General features: G+C 49.2%; 2 protein-coding genes across 3 annotated transcripts in view; one reads left to right on the top strand and one right to left on the bottom strand.

The window, feature by feature from the left end:
• LOC103598085 (F-box/WD repeat-containing protein 4) overlaps nt 1-6,332 on the top strand; it is a gene marked incomplete at its 5' end in the record, with an annotated part of 56,614 nt that extends 50,282 nt beyond the window's left edge. The window contains 3 exons of the mRNA XM_008582007.1: nt 4,259-4,399; nt 5,256-5,397; nt 5,565-6,332. Coding sequence (XP_008580229.1) covers nt 4,259-4,399; nt 5,256-5,397; nt 5,565-5,684 — 403 coding nt within the window. The remainder of the gene's footprint in view (nt 1-4,258; nt 4,400-5,255; nt 5,398-5,564) is intronic.
• A 691-nt stretch (nt 6,333-7,023) lies between these two features.
• Nucleotides 7,024-20,912, bottom strand: part of DPCD (deleted in primary ciliary dyskinesia homolog (mouse)) — a 20,296-nt gene continuing 6,407 nt past the window's right edge. The window contains exons 2-5 of one of the 2 annotated variants that reach the window (XM_008581998.1): nt 14,798-14,922; nt 14,315-14,448; nt 7,720-7,822; nt 7,024-7,298 (exon numbers count right to left, since the gene is read on the bottom strand). In XM_008581998.1, coding sequence (XP_008580220.1) covers nt 7,194-7,298; nt 7,720-7,822; nt 14,315-14,448; nt 14,798-14,922 — 467 coding nt within the window. In that variant the 3' untranslated portion in view covers nt 7,024-7,193. The remainder of the gene's footprint in view (nt 7,299-7,719; nt 7,823-14,314; nt 14,449-14,797; nt 14,923-20,912) is intronic. The other variant, XM_008581999.1, reaches the window with a different exon arrangement.

Raw genomic sequence — 20,912 nt, 5'->3', positions numbered from 1 at the left:
AAGAGCCTCGCTGCCACGTGCCACTCAAGGAGTCCGTGCCAGGTGAGGATTGTACACCCTGAGGCCCGCCATGGTCTGCAGGTCCTGACACTTGTTCCCTCACACCTCAAAGCCAGAACACAGCCTGGTAGCCTTAGCTCTGCACCTTTGTTGTTGCTATGACTTCTGCCTAAGCCAGCCCCCTCTTCTGTCATTGCCTGTCACTCACTGGAGAGTTAGTCAATACCCCCAGCCAGAAATGTCGTTTCTTATCTGTCCCCTCATAGAACTTTCCTTTATCTCTGTATGGTACCCATCAAGTCACATTTTGTATTGTTAGTTGGATACATGATTCAGACTTTCTCTCCCTCGCTGGATTGAAAACTCCTTGAAGGCAGGGACAATGTTTCTTTCACTGTCACAGCTCACATCTCCCTGTAGTTTCTATTAAGCACAATGACTAATATACAGAAAGTGCTCGATTGAGGGTTGATGGAAGGAAGAGAGGGAAGGAGGGGGTGGAAGGAAAGGAGGAAAAACCCCTCATTCTCTTAGAGATCATGTTGGGCCCAGCTTATAACTTCAGGACATCTGTCACCCAGGGAGCAGAGATGTAAGAAGACAAGCTGTTTGTCACCTTTCCATCCTTTTCTCCCCAAAAGCCATTGTTGCATTTCAGGGTAGTATATGCCAGACAGGTAGAACTCAAACAGATGCAGGAATGAGCACCCATAGGGTCTCCAGGAGCATCATCAGGAACCCAGTACACTAAAAATGGCCAGAAAATGGTGTGGGAACCACAGGCATCCTGAAATGTGGGCTGGGAGGCAGGAGCCAGTGGTGTCTCGGGAACACTCTAATACAAGCTGGGGGAGGCATGTGGAGGCTGCGAGAGGAGGGAAGTGGGCACCAGGCTTGGAGGGCAGGGGTGGGCTGCCAGGGACTGCCCCTCTGGGCCTGACTGTAGCTTGGCATTCAGGGCCTCTCCCAGATGGGTCATCCAGGTCTTCATAGCCAGCACCTACCTGCAGTTAGTTGTTCCCACAAAGATGGTGATGGGGGTCTGTCAGGGTTTATTTAAATTTCCCTCCTCCCTGACTGGAAGGAAGTTCCTCTCTCTTCTCCCTCCAGCTGCAGTAGAATCCTCTGGGCGGCAGGGTAGGTTGGGCCAGGGGGACCAGATTCTCTTTTCAAGGGGCCACTCAGGGATATGGCCCCACTCTGCTCTTTTCTGCTCAGGTACCAGGGCCTCCCAGGAGAAGCCTGCACACAGCCAGGGCCCCTTCCTAGCCTGCCTCTCATTCATCAGACTCACACAGGCAGCCCCATCTGTCTTTATCTTTCCCTGGGTTGAGACAGAATTGCTGGAGTCAGGCTTGGGGGAGGCTGGGGTGTGTGGAGGCCCCCCAGCTCTCAGCGGCTCCTGGAGGCTTGGGCTTTGTCCACAGGAGTTAGAAGGGAATGGACTTTTTGTCTGGCCCTCTATATTGACAGACCTGGCCCTTGCTCCTGTCTTGGCCCAGGGCTCTGAGTGGCAGCCCCGTTCCCACACAAGTTGTGCGACAGCCAAGGCTCTGCACCCTCCTCTTACCCCCCACAGAGAGAGGCCGAGAAGCATTCTTAACATTCTTTCCAGAGAAAAGGGGTGAAACGTCTGAATTTGGGGGTCACCATGTTATACAAATTGCAATCTAATCGTTTTTACAAGAACACACTTGCAGTAAGAAAAGGAGCCCAGGAGGAGGGTTTGAGGAGACAGACAGCTTGTTCTGTCCCCCATGCCCCCAAAGTTTGGGCCTATTGTTGGGCCAATCTCTCCCTCCACCAGACCAGTTGAGCTAGAGGTTTTTAGTTAAATTGGGCCTGGAGTGGGGGCCTGCGAAGGGCCCATGGTGCCATTTCTGTTTGTTTTCCCAAATCAAAGCCCCAGCAGGGCTCCTATGGCACCGCTGGGCCGCTATTTGAAGAGAAGGGCCATTTCCCAGAGCCTGGTGTGTCAGTTTATGCTCTGAACTTAACCTCACAGGCACTACACAACAGAGCCTTGAGGGTCCTGGTTCCAGAGGCAAAATAAATTGTATCTTTTTATTGGCCCATTTAAAGTGTGTGTGGCCATTTCAGAGAACAGCACAGCAGAGAGGAACTCCTTCACCCCTGGCCAGGCTGGGCTGGCAGGACTTGCTGTGGCTCCCAAGAGGTGGTGCTCACTGGGTCCTTGGGTCTCTCCCACAGGGTAGGGGCCCCTGGGGCTGTTCTGTATTTCTTATTGCAGATACTTATGGCCATGGCATTTTCCAGTGGTGGCTTGGATGCTGGGGAAGGAGCCCAGGTTGGCAGCTCAGTCTGGGTGTGCCCCTTATGCTGCTGTCCCTGCCCAGCTCCATGGGTGCCCAGTTCTCCTTCTTGCTGAACCTTGGAACCAGGGGTGGGCAGGTAGAGCCATGCTGGGCGTCACTCTCCCCAACCCCCCACTGCCTTTCATCTTCTATTTCAAACAAACATGAAATTACTTCTATAGATTAAAGGGGAAGGCTCCTCAATCATCCCTTAAGTCCTCACTAATGGAGGGGGGCAGGGCCCCCAAATCTGGAAGAAGGAGGAAAAATAGCCCTTACCCAGTGTACACAAATGACATGTATACCTGTGAAAAAGAGAGACTGACATCCCTACAGGCCTTGGGCAGGGTGGCTGAATCATGGCTGGTGGCCAATCTGGGAAGGAGGGCTCCTCTCAGAGCTGTGGTCAGTGGTCTCTAGGGGACACTGATCTGGGGAGAAAGCCTTCTGCCTGATCCCTCTCAGGAGCCCCCTAACAGACAGAGGCTTGTCATCTTCTTCCCCAGCCCACCACTGGGCCACTGGGAGGAAGGCAAGAACTTCCCTGGAGAGGAGGCTGGGGGCAGGGATGCTGACTTGGGGACTAACCTCCCACTGGACCACAGCTGTGCTCCTTGCTGGGGCTCACTGCCCAGGGCTCAAAGGGAAAGGCAGAGTGGGTGGAAAGGAACCTCTAGCCTCCTTCTTTGATTCCTTCATTCAGCCTGAAGCGAAGACGGTGGCTCTGCTGGGGAGAAGGGAGCTTGAGGATCAGAATCTGAGTGAGGTGGAAGGACTGGAGCCTTGTCTGTCTCAAGCCCTTTGCTGATGAAATGCTGCTTGGACCAAAGCTTGGGCTGGTGGGGCCGTGAAGTCCTCTCCACCCTATGCCAGGGCCTCTTACCTTGGTGTCCCTTTGAAGTGTCCATGGCCTTGTTTCTCCTGTCATGCCATGGGAAGAGAGCCCAGCAACTCATGGGTGAAGGAAGCTGAGGCATCAGGTCCGGAGGGTGCCCCTTCTCCTTCATTCCCCCCAGTCATTCTGTAGAAACTCAATACTTCCTTCCATCCCTTAGCCACAGGGATTAGCGGGTGCACTTGATGTTGAGGGGTAGTTGCTAGGGTCAGGAGGCCCCCCTACGTGGTTGCTAGGGGTCTGGCATCGGGGCAGGGGGTCTGCCCACTGCCGCGGTCACGGAGGGAATTACACAGCCACAAAGAAATTGTTCTTCTCAGTAATCTGCTCTTGGCCACCGGGTGGGGTGAGGGTGGGGGGAGCAGGCTGGAGCCCAGCAGGCTGGGGGCTGTGATCACAGAGGCGTGCTAGCCCCGGGCTGGGGGCCAACAGGGCCAGGAACACCAGGGACCAGCCCGCTAAGCTGCTTTCTCAGCGATTTCTCTCCCCAGACACAAAGGTGTTTACTTGTTTTAACATCTCCTGGGACTCCCCTTCTCCCTTTGTGTGGTCTTTATCCCCAATGAGGTTTGAGCTCCAGATTACAGGCAGGAATTAAGGCATTGGGCTCAGGCAGCTCAGAACTGCATGACCTGCAGGATCAAGGAGTATAAAGTAACAGTGTATATGTGTGTGTGTGTGTGTCTGCGTGTGTGTGTCTGTGTCCAATCCCTTCAGCAAGGCCCATTCATTGTCTTGAGAAGGAAGGAGTGGCTGGGCGGCATGCAGGTGTGATGGAGGGGCTGCTGGCATCTGACTGAGGCCTTTAGCTGGGGGCTGGGACACTGGGAGGAGAGGGGGGCTGGTCGTGGTTGGAGAGGCCTCATGGCTGGGATGAGAGGGGTAGGAGTCTAGGGCTCCTCCTCCCTCAGCTCCCTTCCTCAGGGAGTCTAATTCTAGCTGAGGAAGGAGAGCTGCATTCCCTAAGGTCTGATGCCACTGAAGGTTAAAAGAATGTATAGGGGCCAAGGTGAGGTAGCCTTTAACCCTCTGCCCTTCCTCTCCCCAGTGGGCAGCTGATGACACACCTGGGCAGTGACTTTCCCCCAGGAGCTGGGGTGCTGGATGTAATGTATGAGTCCCCTTCCACACTGCTGTCCTGTGGCTATGACACCTACGTTCGCTACTGGGACCTCCGCACCAGTGTCCGGTGAGTGCAGGGTGGGGAGGACAGGTGGTGGGAGCCCCATCCTATTCCCAGTATTCCCTCCTGTTCTGGGTCAGCCAATGGGAGAGGGTACAGAGACTCTAGTCGGGCTGGGAAGAAAGGGGCGGCAAGGTCATATCAAGCTTTGACTCCCTACCCTTCGGCAGCCCTGGTCCCTGTGGGCTGGGAGAGTGTAGCCAACAGGTGCTGATAAGAGCAGGTATTTCTCTGGGCCTCTGGGGCTGTCAGGGTACTGTCCCACAGCAATCTGTCCCAGCCTTTCTTGAGGCCTTTATTATTTCTCCCCCTCAAGTCGTATGGCAAGTAACCAACCATGTGAAAATACCAATGAAGGTATAATCTGTTCTGTGCTCTGGGGCTTGGAGAGAGTCCTTTACAGAGGATGCCTTCTCCCATTAAATTTGGTTTTTAAAGAATCTGGTGATTGGGCTGGCTGGTTAGCTCAGCTGGTTAGAGCATGGCCTCATAACACCAAGTTCAGGGATTCAGATCCCTGTACTGGCTAGCCACCAAAAAAAATAATAATCTGGTGATTCGGATCCCTGTACCAGCCAGCTACATAAATAAATAAGGTAACAAACAATGAAAGAAGCCACCTATTAAAAAAGGAGGATGGCCAGTTACTCAGTTGGTTAGAGCATAGCCTTGTAACATCAGGGTCAAAGGTTCAGATCCCCATACCGTCCAGCTGCCAAAAAAAAAATGGTGATTCAGGCTTTTCTCTCCCAGCCCAGAATGGCTCCCTAACCCTTCCCTCAGTTCCTCTAGTCCCCTGAGGAAGCTAGGGCGGAGGTGGAGGGGACCCTGAACCTCCCCTGCATCTCCTCTGCCTGGACAGGAAATGTGTCATGGAGTGGGAGGAGCCCCATGACAGCACCCTGTACTGCCTGCAGACAGATGGCAACCACCTCCTGGCCACAGGTTCCTCTTACTATGGTGTTGTGAGGCTGTGGGATCGGCGCCAAAGGGCCTGCCTGCATGTAAGTGTTCTGCCTACCTCACACCTCAGCATGCCAGGACTCATTATGGGCTGCACGAAGCCTTCAGTGGCACATGTCCCTGTTTCTTGGGCCTGGGGATCCTGGGTTAGGGCACCCCTGTTTCCCACTTGGAAAGCTCTTACCACTTCTTGTGCCCTCCTTTCCAGGCCTTCCCACTGACATCAACCCCCCTCAGCAGTCCTGTGTACTGCCTGCGTTTTACCACCAAGCATCTCTATGCTGCATTGTCTTACAACCTTCACGTCCTGGACTTTGAAAACTTGTGACAGGGCCACCCCTGCCTGTGGGCCAGGAAAATCAGCTACTCAGGGACCTCTCTTGCCCAGAGGGTGTGGTGATTCCTCCACTCCAGTTGCCCCCTGTGCTCCTGGACTCGTGACCACAGTGCTTGGGCAGCTTAAGCTAGAGGCCACTGATTCCTGGGGTTTTGGGGTTTACCCAGAGATGCAGTCCCTTCCAGGAGCCTGCTGGAGAGACACGACCTGCTGCTTTAAGAGAGCACAGCTAAACCCAGGCCGTGCGTTCCTGTTTGGCCAGAGCAAGGATCTGGCCTGGAGAGGCCCAGCCTGCCCCCAACTCTCTGTTAGAGCCATGATAGCCTATAGAGTGAGGTGAGGTGTTCCCACCTTCCCAGTTGGTCCCTTTCTGCCCCTTCTCTGGAAGGAGAGGTAAGGCCGCCAATACCCCTGCTGGCACCAGCCACCTCCCTCAGTCAGACCCCACCCTTGACCAACCTCTTGGGGCTGAGGGTTCATTCCCAGGGCACTGTGGCCTAGTTTCACTTTGAAACCAAGAAAGGACAAAAGGGAACCCATGAGTTTTGAGTGAGTTCTGAGCCAGCCCTACCTCAGGCTGGCTGCTGAAACATACTGCAATTTTCATTTTTGTAAAAGTAAAGTTTGATTGTTTACAGATCTAGTTCTTCACTTGTCAGGCAGTTCTGGGAGGCCTCAGGGAGAGGGAACAACAGATTCAGGGATGTGTATGCCGAGGAAAGGACAAGACCAGCCTCATGGCTCTGTGTCCCAAAGAACAAGGTTTCTTTTCTTTGGGAGAACCTTCCATTGATCACCCACCCCTTTAGCCTTGGTGATGGGATGGGTGTACCTACGGGGTATGGAGCAGGGTCTGTGGAAGGGCTCCAGGCTGCTGGGGAGCTCGGCTGCTATCATCTGTGGTGATCCTTCTTCACTCTACCCCAACACACACCCACCCTGCTCGACACTGTGACTCTTCTTTGGCTTGGCCCCCACAATGTCTTACCATCCTGCATTCTATTTCCAATGTTTCTGCATTTTTAAAAGTTCTCACTTGCCCACACTTATCTTAGGGAGTTTCCTCTGAACCACTTCTGCAAGAAGCTAAGGTAGCACAGGGTCCCTTCTGGCCTAGTCTTCCTCTGGGTTTATGCAAACAGGTTGGGGGAGATGCCTAGCCCTGCCCTGCCAGGATCACATGCTCCTATCCTCTTCTCCCTTTCTGGGGAAGGCTTTATATCAAAGGTCCTCAGGAGTGAGGAGGAGGGAATGTCATACCAGCACCCTCCCTAGGAAGGCCAATGGGGCCTGGGAGCAGGCAGCATACAGTAGACAAGAGAGCAGTCCATGTGCAGGAACTCAATGACTTTACTCAGGAAAGAAGATCAGGACACAGGGACTAGGAGTGCTCCACGGTCTAGTTCTTATAGAGAGAGCAGGCTGCCTTGTGCCAGAAAGGACCAAGTCTTGAAGTCTCACAGCACTCTCCATGGTGGAGGTGCAAGGCTCAGGGGCCAACTACTGGGTCTTGCAGTCTCCATCACTGCTGTGGGCAGTCTTTACCTTCTTTAGCTCCTTCTGTAGCTCTGATTCGGCCACCACAACCTCTTTTGGCTTCTGGTACTGTGGATAGAGCCAGGAAGGGGACATAATTCAGTCACTGCCCCCTCCCTCCACACACTCACACTTGGGGCCCCTTTTGATCCCCTTATTTGCACATGAGGAAATTGAGGCCTGCGGGTTGAATGACTTGCTCAAGGTCACATGGCTGGGTGAGAGCAGACTTTGGATCAGAACCCAAGTCCTGTGATTTCTACTTCTTCCCCATCATCCTCTACCTTCTTCCAGCTGCGAATTATATAATCAGGCTCCTGCCTGAGCCCCCACCCTGCTCTCCCCCTTGCTGAATTAGATATGCCTATTCTCTAGCAAGCACACCTCAGGGGTAGGGGCCAGGACTGGGGACTCCTATGGGATGGGATGTGGGCAGGAAAAAAGGAAGCTACCCCTGATGCAGTGGCCAACAAGTCTGGGTGAATCTTACAGAGATTATCAGGGTACAGTTGGCATGAGCAAAGCTCAGCAAGGAATCATCCAGAGGTAGCTGGTATCTGTCTAGGTCAGGAATGGAGAACTTCTTGTAGTACCTGTGGGGACACAGAGGCCATTGAGGCACCCAGCAAGGTGACCCCAACAGTTGGGCATTATGCCCTCTACTGCCAAGCTTCTACACAGTTCTCCCACACCACCAGAGAGGAAGAAGGGAAACCAGTTAGAACACCAGCATTTTAGAGCTCAGTGGCCCTGGAAAGAAAAGGATGCAAGCCTTATGGCCAGTCTAACGGTGGAAGCACAACCAGTCATAATTCCGTGATTAGATCAGGGGTTAGAGTGACTCACACTTCAGGGTTGGGACTCCCAAAGACAGGCAGAAGAAGCCTTGTGAAATACACAAATAATTCAGGCAGCTTGGGCCTCCTCTGCACTCAAAGCCTCATGAGGACACCAGAAAATGGGACACGTGTTCTAGCAAGAGACAGAATAAGGACATCTAGGATTGTCCTCCAAAGCTGGGGCCCTAGTTGCTATTGACATGGCACTTCTACTGAAGACCTCAGCAACTTTTTCATCTTTTGGGGTCTTTCAAGGCTTTATTATCCTGACTCTCCTTGTAGGCCAGAGAGAAAAGTACATCCACAGGAGAAATCTCACTGAGAGGACAAACCATGTGACTCATCACAGAAGCTGGAAAGCTGGATCTCTGGGGCTCTGGACTCCATTTCTGGTCTCAAGACCCCACTCCTCCATTTTCACACACCACACGTGTTCCCTATCATCTGCAGGTACCAGTCCAGAGATTAATGATCTCTTTTAGTTAAAAACAAAACAAAAACCAGCAATACCCAGCCTGTAATGTATATAACTGGACTTTGTTTTGCAGGAAATTTGACCCCTTTTATCAAAGAGGAAATTCAGGCTTAGAGAGATGAAATGTCTTGCCTGCTTTCACAGCCAATTATCACTGGAGTTGGGAGTCTTGATTAAAAGTTCCTTGCTCCTGGTTGATGCTTATTACACCAGAGCATAAAGAATAGCCTCCTGGTCTCTAACATTTGGCATTTCCTTGGTGGAAGTGAGGCCTGGGCTCTGGCCAGGGGCTGCCAGACCTGTCACCTGGGCAGAGCATCACTTTCTGCTGCAGAGGTTGTGTGGGCTATGAAGGAAAATGCCTCAGGCAGGTACAAACAACTCAAGTGAGGGGCCTGGAGAAGATGGGGCTTTTAATACATCAGAGGGGCCTGGTCCTGTGGTGACAGCTACCCCAAGTCCACTTCAAAAGCCCCGATGCCCTGGGGACTCAGAGAGTTGACATCAATGCAGCACTCTGCCCCCGTCCTCCCAGCCCAAATCCCTCAGTTCAGCAGAGGCTCTCAGGGCCCCTCTCCTCCCAGGTTCCCCACTCCCCACCAAGGTACTGGGACCTATGGTAGGAAAAGAATGTTTACATAAAGGCTGACAGTTCAAAAGGAGTGGGGGTTGGGGGATCCTAATGGCACTGCAAGTTGTTTTATTTTCCAAAGCTCTGCCCCAGGGAAAGGCGATCCATCTGCCTGCAGCCCAGGTGGAATGCCTGCCTCATCCTCTTCCTAGCCAGCCCAGGCTGCGGGCTCTTCTTGGAGCCCTTGGTCTGGCCAGCAAAGGTGGCAGACACTGATAATAGGGGAGAGTCAAAGGTTAAACAGTAGAGATTAGATGAACACAAAGGCTTGTTAGGAAGTGTTAACATCTTCCCTGCAAATATACACAAAAAGCAGAACCAGGAGAGAAGCAGCACAGCTGAACTATTCCCCAGGCTGGGGCAGTGGGACTAGAAAAAGCCTAGAGCTTGGCCTCAGTGGCAATGACAGGATCAGAGGGAATGTGAGGTACATGGCTTGACCCGTCCCCGTGTCCCCTGCTCCTTGTCCTACACTCCTACCACCAGTCGAGGGGAATGGAGGCAGAGCAGGTCCAGAGGCTCAACTTTGTTTTGAGTTTATTGCAATGGATTTTTTTTTTTTTTTTTTTTTTTTTTCCTTTTAGACTGGCCGCACTGCGCTCAGACAGTGAGCGCACCGGCCATCCCTATATAGGATCCGAACCCGTGGCAGGAGCTCTGCTGCGCTCCCAGCGCTGCACTCTCCTGAGTGCACCACGGGCTCGGCCCTGGATTTGGTTTATTGGTTAAGGTTAAACAACTTCTCCTTAGCGGCTTCTGACAGGCAGCACTCAGGGGAATATGGGATACCTACTTTCTCTCCTCAGGGGTAACCCGCCCCCTTCTCATCTCTGTGCTCTCAGCCTTTGGGTTTTTCCAGTGATAGGGAACTGCACTTGACTTTCTCATCAGCACTTGGACATGCGAGGGACCCACTGTGCTTCTGGAAAGGTTAGAATGCTCAGCCTCAGGCAGCTGTAGGTAGGCAGCAAACATTTATTGGGTATCAGTGTGTCCTAGGCCTTGAGCTGTGAGCTGTGAGCTATGGATTTAAGAAAGAAGAAACAAGAAACAGGCCATATCCCTGCCTGAGTATACCTTGTTTTGTTTCTGCTAAAAGCTAAACTCTTACAGCGGGGTAGTTCCCTGGCTTCCTGCAGATGTGCCCAACTTTCCCCCATTCCCAGCTCCCTTCCTTCATTGTTCTCAGTGTCAGTCATGAAATGAAAGATGAAATTTTTTTAAATCAATGCTTATTCTGTGCCAGGCACTGTTTTAAACACATTTAATCCTCAAAACAACCCTCTCAGATTGGCTACTTCTATTATCCTCTTTTACAGAAGAGGAAATTGAGGCCCAGAACGCTTAGGTATATTGCCCAAGCCAAAAACCTGATAAATGGAGAAGCCCCTATTACAAGTGATAATTCCCCAAATCTGATCCCTCCATCTCTCTACATTCTCACCACAAAGTAATAGACCACTGCATCTAGATTTCGTGCATCTGCCTGAGGATGAGGCAGATATAGGAGTGGGGGTAGGGGTTTTCAGCAATAAACAGGTTGTCTCCCCTGGGATCCAACCACCTGCAGGTCCCCTTGGTACTCTCTCCCACACATCAGTAGCCTTCCTTTCTGAATGTCAGAAGCCTTCAAAAGACTTATGTAGAAGTAAATGCTCACGGTAGGACTTCTGGCCCTACCTTGTGACCCTGGACAGGCCACTTAACTTCTGGGTCTTAGTTTCCTCCTCCAAATTCCTTCCTCAAATAAAGGATCTGCACTAGATGAACTTTAATTCCCTATCAAAGGGCCTAGAACAGGGCAACGCTATGCCTCTTCTTCCTATGCCAAACAGACAACTCCTTTATTTTGGCTATCTCAGAGATGACCTACTGCCTCCCTTCACTCTCTACTGTATCCCCTCCCCAATTCCCAGTTCCTCCCCAACCCATTCTCCCTTGCCGTGGACTGAGAAGGGGCATCAGAGGCCAGGCCTTCAGAGAGAGGCTGTCGAGGAAAGGCTGACAGCATAAGCAGGGCTGCTGTAGACAGTCCCTTGGGCCATGCCCCATACACCTCTACAGGGTGCCCTGCACACCAGCTTGGCCAGAGGGGTCCAGAGAAGCCTCCAGCCAGACCTGCCCTTAGAAAACCATTAGGCATATCTTCTCAAACATCAGGACTCTGGACAAACTGGTCACCCCCACCCACAGTAGCCCTGGCTAGAGAGTTACAAAGCACAAGCACAGACTAAAGGCTCTCAGACTCCTAACAGAGAGAAGCCTGTTTAATCCAGAGTTTCCTAAACGTATTTGACCAGAGAATCCTTTTTCTAGCAATGCCTCTTAACACTCCCACAGTGTTAATATCACCAACGTCAAATCAGCCAAGCTCTCTTCAGGTTCAAATTTCCAAAAAACTGTTAAGGACCTACTTCAGGCCAGCCACTGTGCTGGGTGCGTGTACATATATGATTTCATCAAATTCTCCAGTCTGTGAGGTAGGTATGAGTCTCCTGTGATGAATGAGGAAACCTTGCCTAAAATACTACAGCCAGTATGTGGTAGGGGCCAGATTTAACCCAATATCTTCCCACTCCATCACCCTGGTCCTTCCACTTACAGTTGCTAGCTTCTAGGCTGAGGCTAAGAACCTTCTTTCTGCACAAACATTCTTATCAGGACCCGATGGTGCCACACTAGGATCCTGGAAATGCACTTTCTTCCTTACCTGATTCATCCCTCACTAGTACCTGAGGCCAAGGACATGATACACTAGAATCAATTCCTTCAAGAAAAGTGGCCAACCCAGTTCTTAGGGACAAGACAAGTATGGACAAAAGAACTCTGGTTTTGGTTAGTAACCACATTCTAGAATATTAGAACTGGGGCAGGCATGGAACCTCCAGGTGAAAGAAAAGGTCAAATCAGAGAGAAATGCCACAGTGTGGTGGAAACTGCAGGTGCCTTGGCATCAAGAGAGAAGGTCACTAACTTTCCTTCTGGCAGGTCAGTTCATCATTCTGGCTTTATATATACATTTATGTAATCATTAATATATAAGACAAGAGTAAAAATATGTATCCTGCCCATCTCTGAATGGTGTGATGATCAGAAAACAGATATTAAAAGTATTCTGAAAAAGTTAACACTACTCAAAGGAATAGCCTTGAGTTCTGTTTAATTAATGGGAGTAAAGGTATAGAACACATTACTCCAGGTAGAAGGTGAAAATGCCAGTAGACTCAGGAAAGATCTGGTTAAGGGTTTAGCAGCTTCTCTAGTTTATCTCCCAGCAAAGGGACCTGAGGAGGGTGGGCCTGAGCCAGGCTGGGACGTAGGACCTGAGGCTCAGTGTGGGCTCCAAAATGGGCCCTGAAACACTTTTCTCTCCTCTTTGGGAATCCAGCCCCTAGTCCTGCCCCTCTGGGAGCATCACTCCTATCCCATCTGGTCTCACCCATCATTTCAAAAATGTACCTTCCTCTGCTGACACCACACGGGAGTGGGTCTCTAGCCATGGAGTTCCTGGCCAACAGCGCCACCTATGGCTGGATGCACGCAGGAGATGGGACCCAGAGGATCTGTCCGCAGATGAATTTTTTGGTGAGCTAGCTAGTCTCTCTTCTCTCACTCCCTAGTAATCACATTTCTGCCTGATATCTGTATTCGACAGTGACCTCTGGGGGACAAAAAGGAGGCAGCAGCCAGCTCCACAAAGTGCTAGGCTGCAGATTCAAGTGCTATCAGAAGCACTTTTGTTCCCAGTTTGGACCCTGGGCATCTTACACCAGGGAATGCTTGCTGAAGTATGGGGTTTGTTTTCCTACAGGCAATTTCTCTGTTGTCTGAAATTGCTAAATTCCACTTTAGGCACTGACTCCTGTTAATGATGTTAACAGTAACTGGAATAAACTGCCTTTTATCTGAGGGCTTCAGAGTGCTTTATAAACGCAAACCCTTATTACTATGACTTTATAAAGACGAGGTCCACGGCAGGGGCTGCTGGCTGCATGTACAGCAATAATCCTAAAATTAATTCATTCATCTCTACCCCTGTCCCCTTAACCCTGCCAAAGTGATGGGGTATAGTGGTCATAACAGGAGGGCAGAACCCAGGGCTGCACTGGGGAAACCTGGGAGCCTCCCTGCGGGCCTCATGGATTTGATGGAGATGGAAGGGGAGACTCGCACCACACTGTGTGAGGGGCTGGGTCCTCCTTACTGCATGTAAAGAAGTGGCTGGGTGGTAGTACCTATGGGTTAGGCTTTGCACCCCATGAGGCATGTTGGGTGGCTTCACAGCTTGTGGACAGGTAACTCATAAAACCTCCAATCTCAGTACCCAAGTCTATTTCATGGGAGCTGGCCCTATACTATAATCCCTCTGGCCCAGGTCAAAACCAATTTGTTTCAGGGTTATTGTCTTCAGGCTCAAACAGGGCTCTTTTCTTCTCTTGTGATCAGTCAGAGCTCTAAAACCCATGATGGAATTGCACCTCAGCCACCTTCTGTCCTTTCAACCCTGACAGTTTGCCTCCCCCCTAGCAGACCACAAGGGAAGTTGATTATCCCATTTGAAACATAATGCAAGAGACTTCCAAGAAACAAAAGCACCTGCTCATGTCACTCATTCAAGGGGGGAATTAGGTTTATTGCTGCCCAGTCCAGTACTTTAAAGTCCTGTAACTGCCACCTCAGACAGGCGTGCCTTTCAGGCCCTGGCTCCCTGCCAGTTCTGACAGTGATGTCTCCAGTCCAAGTTCACCATGGACTGGATCCACCAGGAGGTCAAGGTCATAATAACCTCACAGCAGAACCATCTGAGATAACAAGTTAGTGGCCATGTGATTTCCTCATCCCCTCATTTATTCAACAAATGTGTATGAGCCCTGGTATGTGCCAGGTACTGTACTAGACTCTTGTTCAAGTTTCCTGACCCTGATGGAGCTGATTACATTATTCATGCTGGTCCTGCAGAGAGGAAGCCCTTCCACTTTCAGTGCCTCCTGAATAGCTCTGCCTTCCTTCCTCCCTCAGAGTTAGAGGGAGGCTTCTCTGCCTTCTGGGGTAAGGAACAGTCTGAGACCTATCCCCAGATCAAATCCCACCCTATATGCTGCTCATACACAAGCAGACAGGTGCCAGCCACACTACTCACTTTTTGTTGGTCGTCCTGACAATGATGCAGCGCTCCTCGTGGTCCACGCAGACACTATAGACATCCTTAGGATAGGGGAGGTTTCGAATCCGCCACTGGAAACTCATCTTGGTGTCCTTACGCATGAAGATAGGCTACAGAAGGCAAATCAAACTCAAGGGCTGTTCTTGGGAAAGGATGGGAAAGGATGGCTCCCACCCTCTTCAGAGCTCTACCCACGGCCACAGTGGGAGACTCTTAGCCCTCCTCCACAGGTCCCCTCTGATAATGCTATAGCTGTGACATTCCAAGCCTAAAGCCCTCACCCTGGGATGACCAAGCCAAAATGCTTTGCATATTCATTCAGCCTAACACTTATAGAGTGTTGTGTCCAGATGGGCACACTGGAGATGAGGAAGTGAAGAAGACATTGTCCCTGCCCTCAAGGGTCAGCAGCCCACCCCTACCTCAGACCCCACAAGACACCTGGACAGGTAGACATACATTGGCATTGCTTTCCTTGATGAGTTCAGGCCCCAGGCTCCCTCCTCCTGGGGGTGCTGGCTCTCCCACTTCAAGCTGCCATGGCCCCAAGCCTCCCAGGGTACTTTTCATACGCCACTTTCTCACTGGGGAGAGAAGCAGAGAAGCAAGCAATGGGATTATAGGGAATAAAGGGTCTGTCTTTTCTGCTGAATTTTCTGACATCATATTAGGTAACTGGAGCAGGATAAAAGGGGGAGCTTTGGGGGCCGGCCCGGTGGCGCACTGCTACAGTGCGCCACTTGGGAGTGCGGTGGTGCTCCCGCCGAGGGTTCGGATTCCACATATAGACTGGTTCCCGCTCACTGGCTGAGCGAGTTGTGGGAGCAACACCAAGGGTTGCGATCCCGTTGCCGGTCCCGGTCCGGTCCAGGCGCGACACTGAGGGTTGTGATCCGTTGCTGGACATGAAAAAAGACAAAAAGGAAAAGAAAAAAAAAAGGCGGGGGGGAGCTTTGGGCCTTACACTGAACTTTGTTCATCTGAACAGGGACCTCACAACCTCTGAGATCTCAGTAGAACATTTCAATATTAGACAACCTGTAAAGCCTATCTCATGGATGTGCAGACATAAGAAATGGGAATGAAGCTCTGAGGAGCCAAGTGGAGTTAAGAAACCCTCAGGTGTGGCTTTCAAGCAAGGAGAAGATGCAAGGAAAAGGGTAATTTCTAGTAATGGGGAAAATTTGGACCCCAAAAAGGGAGGTGAGATGCACTTATTCCCTCTAAGAAATGTGCAAAGGAAAAATGAATTAGGAAGGTGAAAGCTGTTGGGCAGGTTTGTCTCGATTCAGAAAGTCTAAATATAGAAATTCACTCATTTCAGGTATATCTGGTCTTAAAAAAACCCCAAAACTAGAAGCTGTATTTAAAGAAAATCTTAGGTACACATCATATTTTAAATGCACTATTTATAGATCTAATGTGAATTTTGTAAAATGGAATCATCCTTTTATAATGCAAATAATCATCTCTATTTTACCTTGTTTTACCACTGAGATGTTTGCATAAGATTTTTTTTTAAGTAAGGCACATATATTATGGAAACTATAAGTCAAGAAACTTGTTCAATGGTCATTACCTGGGAATCCCTGCCGGGATTTTCAGGAAGCCCCCTCAGCCACCTCAGTGGCTGACAGTGTGCAGTCCATCATTGCAGGGGGACCTTTTCTGAGCCAGAACCCCCTTGTCCTTTCCTGCTGCATTTGGAATCACTGGGGCTACCATCTCTGGGTGTCCTCTAGCCGAAGCAGCCCAGTCACTGCTGAAGACCAGCAACCTTCTGTAGCTGTTGTAGGAAGCTAAACAATTCAAAAAGTACATGGGATCCTGCTGCAGTTGTTTCTGCTTGTTTGCTCCTTTTCCCGGGTGGGGACATGATAGCTACAATCTGATTTCCAGCAGCGGGCAAGCACATGGCTTTAGACCTTTGAGCAGCTGTGCCAAACCCAAACACCCTCACTGCTATCAATAAGGCACGTAAGCTGAACACAAAAGTATGCAGTAAAATTAGAATTTTCCCTTGAATATGTGCTTTTATAAGGTCTGCTGCCTTCTGCAGTGTGATTTTATTACATCTTAGGGCCAAAAATTCTCCCTAGAAACACATTTCCAAGTTTATAATGAAAATTAATAAGGAAGAATAAAACTCAGAAATATGCTTTATAGGCAACTTCTTTTTCTCTCACAAATCCTTTCTTAAGTGAGTGGACTGTGACCAGGAGTATATCCAACAGGAGTATATCCAAATCTACTTCACTGAAATACCTCACTTATCTGGAAACCAGCCATCTGGGGGCCTCTGTCACAGTTGCAAACTCAGAAGTGACAAATGCCTCTGAGCAGCAGCTTATTGTGACAAGATCCACGTACCCTACTCTACATTATAGGAAAGATCATTCCTAGATTCTCAATCTATGTATAAAATACTATGTATAGAATAAAGCAGAAAATTACTTTTTTCCTAGGCATATTGACAACAGTATCAGGGGACAGCTCACATCGGAGGGCAGTGTCAGAACTACACAAGCACTACCATTTAGTGCGAGGGCAAACAAGCACCCTTAGACCCCAATGGTATCACTGTATAACAGAACACAATCATCACAGATTTTAAAAGTGGAAGTTCCTTTAAAAAGCATCAGTCGGGCCGGCCCGTGGCTCACTCGGGAGAGTGCGGTGCTGATAAAAAGCATCAGTCCAATACCTATATATATATTTTTTTCCTTTTGTCTCTTGTTTTGTGACCGGCAATGGATCGCAACCCTCAGTGTCGCGCCCGTACCGGACCGGGACCGGCAACGGGATCGCAACCCTCGGTGTTGCCCCCGCACCTCGCTCAGCCAGTGAGCAGCCGGTCTGTATGTGGGATCCGAACCCTCGGCGGGAGCGCCGCTGCACTTCCCAAGCGGCGCACTGTAGCAGTGCACCACCGGGCCGGCCCACCAATGCCTATATTTTTAAAATGAGAAATAGCATTTCTTCCCTGCCTGCTCTCCCTTAACCCTTGCCACTATTCTTCAGGGGACAGAATATGAAGAATTATTGAGGCTCAGAGAGACAAACTAACCTGCAAAAGCACAGCTAAAATTCAGGTCTCCTAACTCCAAATCTAGATTTTGAATCATTAACAAAAGGCTAAATTAAGTTCAGTAAATACATATAATATTTAGAAAGGTTTCTATTTTTTTCTAAGTAGCTCTATCTCTTTTTTACATTTTGGCCTCTACAGGTTAAGGTTTGATTATCTGAAAAAGTAAATTATGAGGAACATCTAATTACCTGGGGCTGGATGAGTGAGGTGTCCCTGTAGTCATGGGCCTTGTAAAACTGTGTGTCCTGAGGTGTGTGGCCCAGAGAGGCAAAACCACCCCAGGAATTTCCAACCACTCTTTTAGTCCAAGGAATGTTGGGTTTTCCACAGAAACTTTCCCAAGAAGTACTCGAAGAAGGAAGAAAGTCGGCTGCTGGTTTCCTTTCTTCTGACTTTAAAAGCCACTCAGGTCATAGGAACTTGGCACCCTTAACTGCTTCACCTTTTTTTTTTTTTTTTTTTTTTTTTTTTTGCACACCTTGGAAATTAAATTCTTTGTTAGAATGCAGAAGAAAGTTTCCCTTCTCATTCCCTCAAGAGTTAAGATACAGGTCTGGCCGGTTAGCTCAGTTGTTCAGAGGGCAGCCTTATAACATCAAGGTCATGGGTTTGGATCCACATGCCAGCCACCAAAATAAAGAAAGATCCAATACATGATTTTGGTGAAATACTTATTTTTCCTATGCATGTGGGCATGAACACACATGTGCAAATATATACTGTCTTGTCTTTCTTGTCCCTGTCTTTGTTCCTGAACTCAAGGACAGCTCCTGCGGCAACAGAAGACTGCTTCCACCTGCTGTCACTCTGATTTGATTATATGTTATACCCAAACTGGTGTGTGCAAGGCAGCTCCCCGGGATTCTGTCATATGTTCCCGGCTGAGCCAGGGCCAGTCCTTGGACTCTCAATGACCTTGCAAAGGGTCTGAGGGGAATATATGAAGGAGGCAGCGCCTGGGGGCTTTTTCCTAAGTCAGCAGGAAACAGGCTGATGTCCCAGACCGCTGAAAGGAGGCCCCATCTTTCAGGTGGGCTGGAAAGTAGAGGTCCTAAAGGGCTCTTTCCCCAAAGCTCCAAGCCCTGGCCCACTTCCAGCATGGATAATTACATTCCCCTTTCCTAAATACTCCCTGCAGCTTAAACTGGATGCAGGATTCTGCTTTTCTGCCCTAAAACACTGCAACATGGCTATGTGGCTATTAAACAGCTGCCACGACCCATCCCTGAGGAGGCTGAAGGGAATCGAGTGGGTCATTTATAAAGCCAGTGAAGTGCTTGGGGATGAAAGTGCTCAATATCCTCCAAATGCAGCCGGGGGTGGTTAGGCTGGCGGTCAAATACCAAAGCAGATTAAGCCGGTAATCCGAATGTAATCGCAGGGGATGGCCTGCCCTTCAGCCTCGGCCCCCTGGACATGCTGTGTTCTCTCAGGCTGGTTTGATGTTCCGATCATTGTTATGGGGCCCTTCAGTTTTTTCCTCTATGAATACATACAGCATTCATTGTGGGGGGTGGGAATGAATAGCACTGAGAGGGTAGGGAAAAAATATGACACTAACATGCTTATTAACACTGACTAGAACTTTGTCCTAGACAAATGTACACCTATTGGCAATTTGTCCTCTGTAAATTCTTTTCTGAGCTTTTCTTACCAGTTTGGCCAATTATCAAACTTGTATAATTAGGTGGAAAAATGGAAACTATTTCCTGTTTCCTGCCACAAAAACCATGTTCATATTTTACTTTATAGAATGTACAAGCAAAAGCCAGCTAAGGCCCTAGGATTATTTATACCTAAAAATCAATAATGAACAGTATTTTACAAGGGGAACTGGGGGTGGGGGGAGTGTGTGGAGCACAGTAAGAAAAAGATCTGCTGTTCTAGGGGCTGGGGCTCAGTGCTTTGAGTGGGGCATTCCTCTCTGCCTATCAGTCCCCACTCAGTTCATTTTGAGGAAAGAAAAATTTGGTAAGAAGAAAAAAAAGTTGGATTTAAATATTCTCAATTCCCAGCACTATGACACTGTGGATTAGAGCATGGGCTCTTAGACAGAACTAGGCTTAAATCCTGGCCCAGAAACTAACCAGCTATGTGATTCTGAACAAGGTACTTAATCTCTTTGAGCTAGTTTTCCTCGACTGTAAAATGGGGACAACAGTACCTATCTCATACTGCTTTAATGAGGATGAGTAAATAATTCATGTAAAGCACTTAGTGTGGTGCCCAATAAGAGTTACTGTATAATATCATTATTAGGTAAACTTCAGACAGTGCTCTCCTACGAACAACGTTCTCCATTTCTGCTTTTAAGAAAAAGGAGTTTGGAGGCCATGGTCTATTCCCCATCTGCCACTAGGAGAACTGACAGGTTAATGTGGGATGGTGGGGCATGGAGTGTTACAAATGAAGGAACCTGGACTTGATTTTAACTTTGATTTCATGTCCAAGCACAACAAAAAGGATTGGGTTTCATTTGTTTGTTTGTTTTTACAGCCACAGCAGCTATAGCTGTTTTATTTGCTCTGTGTGGAGGAAAAGAGAGGGGACGCTGGGGGCTGGGGACAAGGAGCTGCAGCTAGTCTCTGGCCTGGTTATGGCGATGGTTAGGCCACGTGACCTCTGCTTTCATAAGTTCTCTCCTGTTAGGCATTCCAAGGCTGTCACCCCCTGAGAGCACTATAAATTACAATGCATTGTGAGGATATTACTACTGTATTGGTTTCCACCGAATCAGTGTCATATGCTAAACACATCAAGATTTTTAATAGCACCAGACTAAACCAATTGGGACTAGAGCCCAAGCAGCTCATAATAAGGAGGGATCAACACTTCGCTCTGTGACTAAACATGCGCAGGACCCACATTTTAAGACTGGAGACTAAAAATGCAAACCAGTGTAATCCGTGTTGTCGGTTCTAGACATTTATGAGCTGTCAGAAAAAGGGAAAAAGAAATTCTCTCACCAATATTACCTGTCGATCAGGCCCAGGAAGAAATTAAAGTCAGGAATAATGACAAGAAAATAACCCAGCCCATGATTCCATCATTGGTTGTAGCATTTCAGGTGGAACTTAATAAAGAGACCAACTCCCACTGCTGACAGCCCTAGGCCCTGGGTTAAAGAGCCAGCCACCTAGCTCTGGGAAGTCAGTTAATGCTGATGTGTATACCTAGGAACAGAGAATGGACAAATCAAGCAATTCCCAGGAACCCAAGCTGTAACCCCATCCATGAACCCATTGTTAGAGGAAAGGAGTTGCAGGAATGAAAATGACAATGCTGCAAAATCACTGTTTCTATCCCCTTTGATTTAGACATTTGTAAAGATGAGACAGTATTTAATAGTGTTGCCTTGGAGGCGAGGTCAGAAGCTGCTGCCTCTCTTGCTTGCTCCTGGTGTGGCTTCCGAAAATAAAACAAAAAAACGAGTGAAAAAATTGTGGTGAAAGCCTGCCCTTACCACTACTCAGCCTACAAGGC

Source organism: Galeopterus variegatus, unplaced genomic scaffold (assembly GCF_000696425.1).
Source record: "Galeopterus variegatus unplaced genomic scaffold, G_variegatus-3.0.2 Scaffold2501, whole genome shotgun sequence".
Classification (NCBI taxonomy): domain Eukaryota; kingdom Metazoa; phylum Chordata; class Mammalia; order Dermoptera; family Cynocephalidae; genus Galeopterus; species Galeopterus variegatus.
The sequence above is the reverse complement of the archived record's forward strand: the minus strand, read 5'-3'. Positions and strand labels throughout refer to the sequence as shown.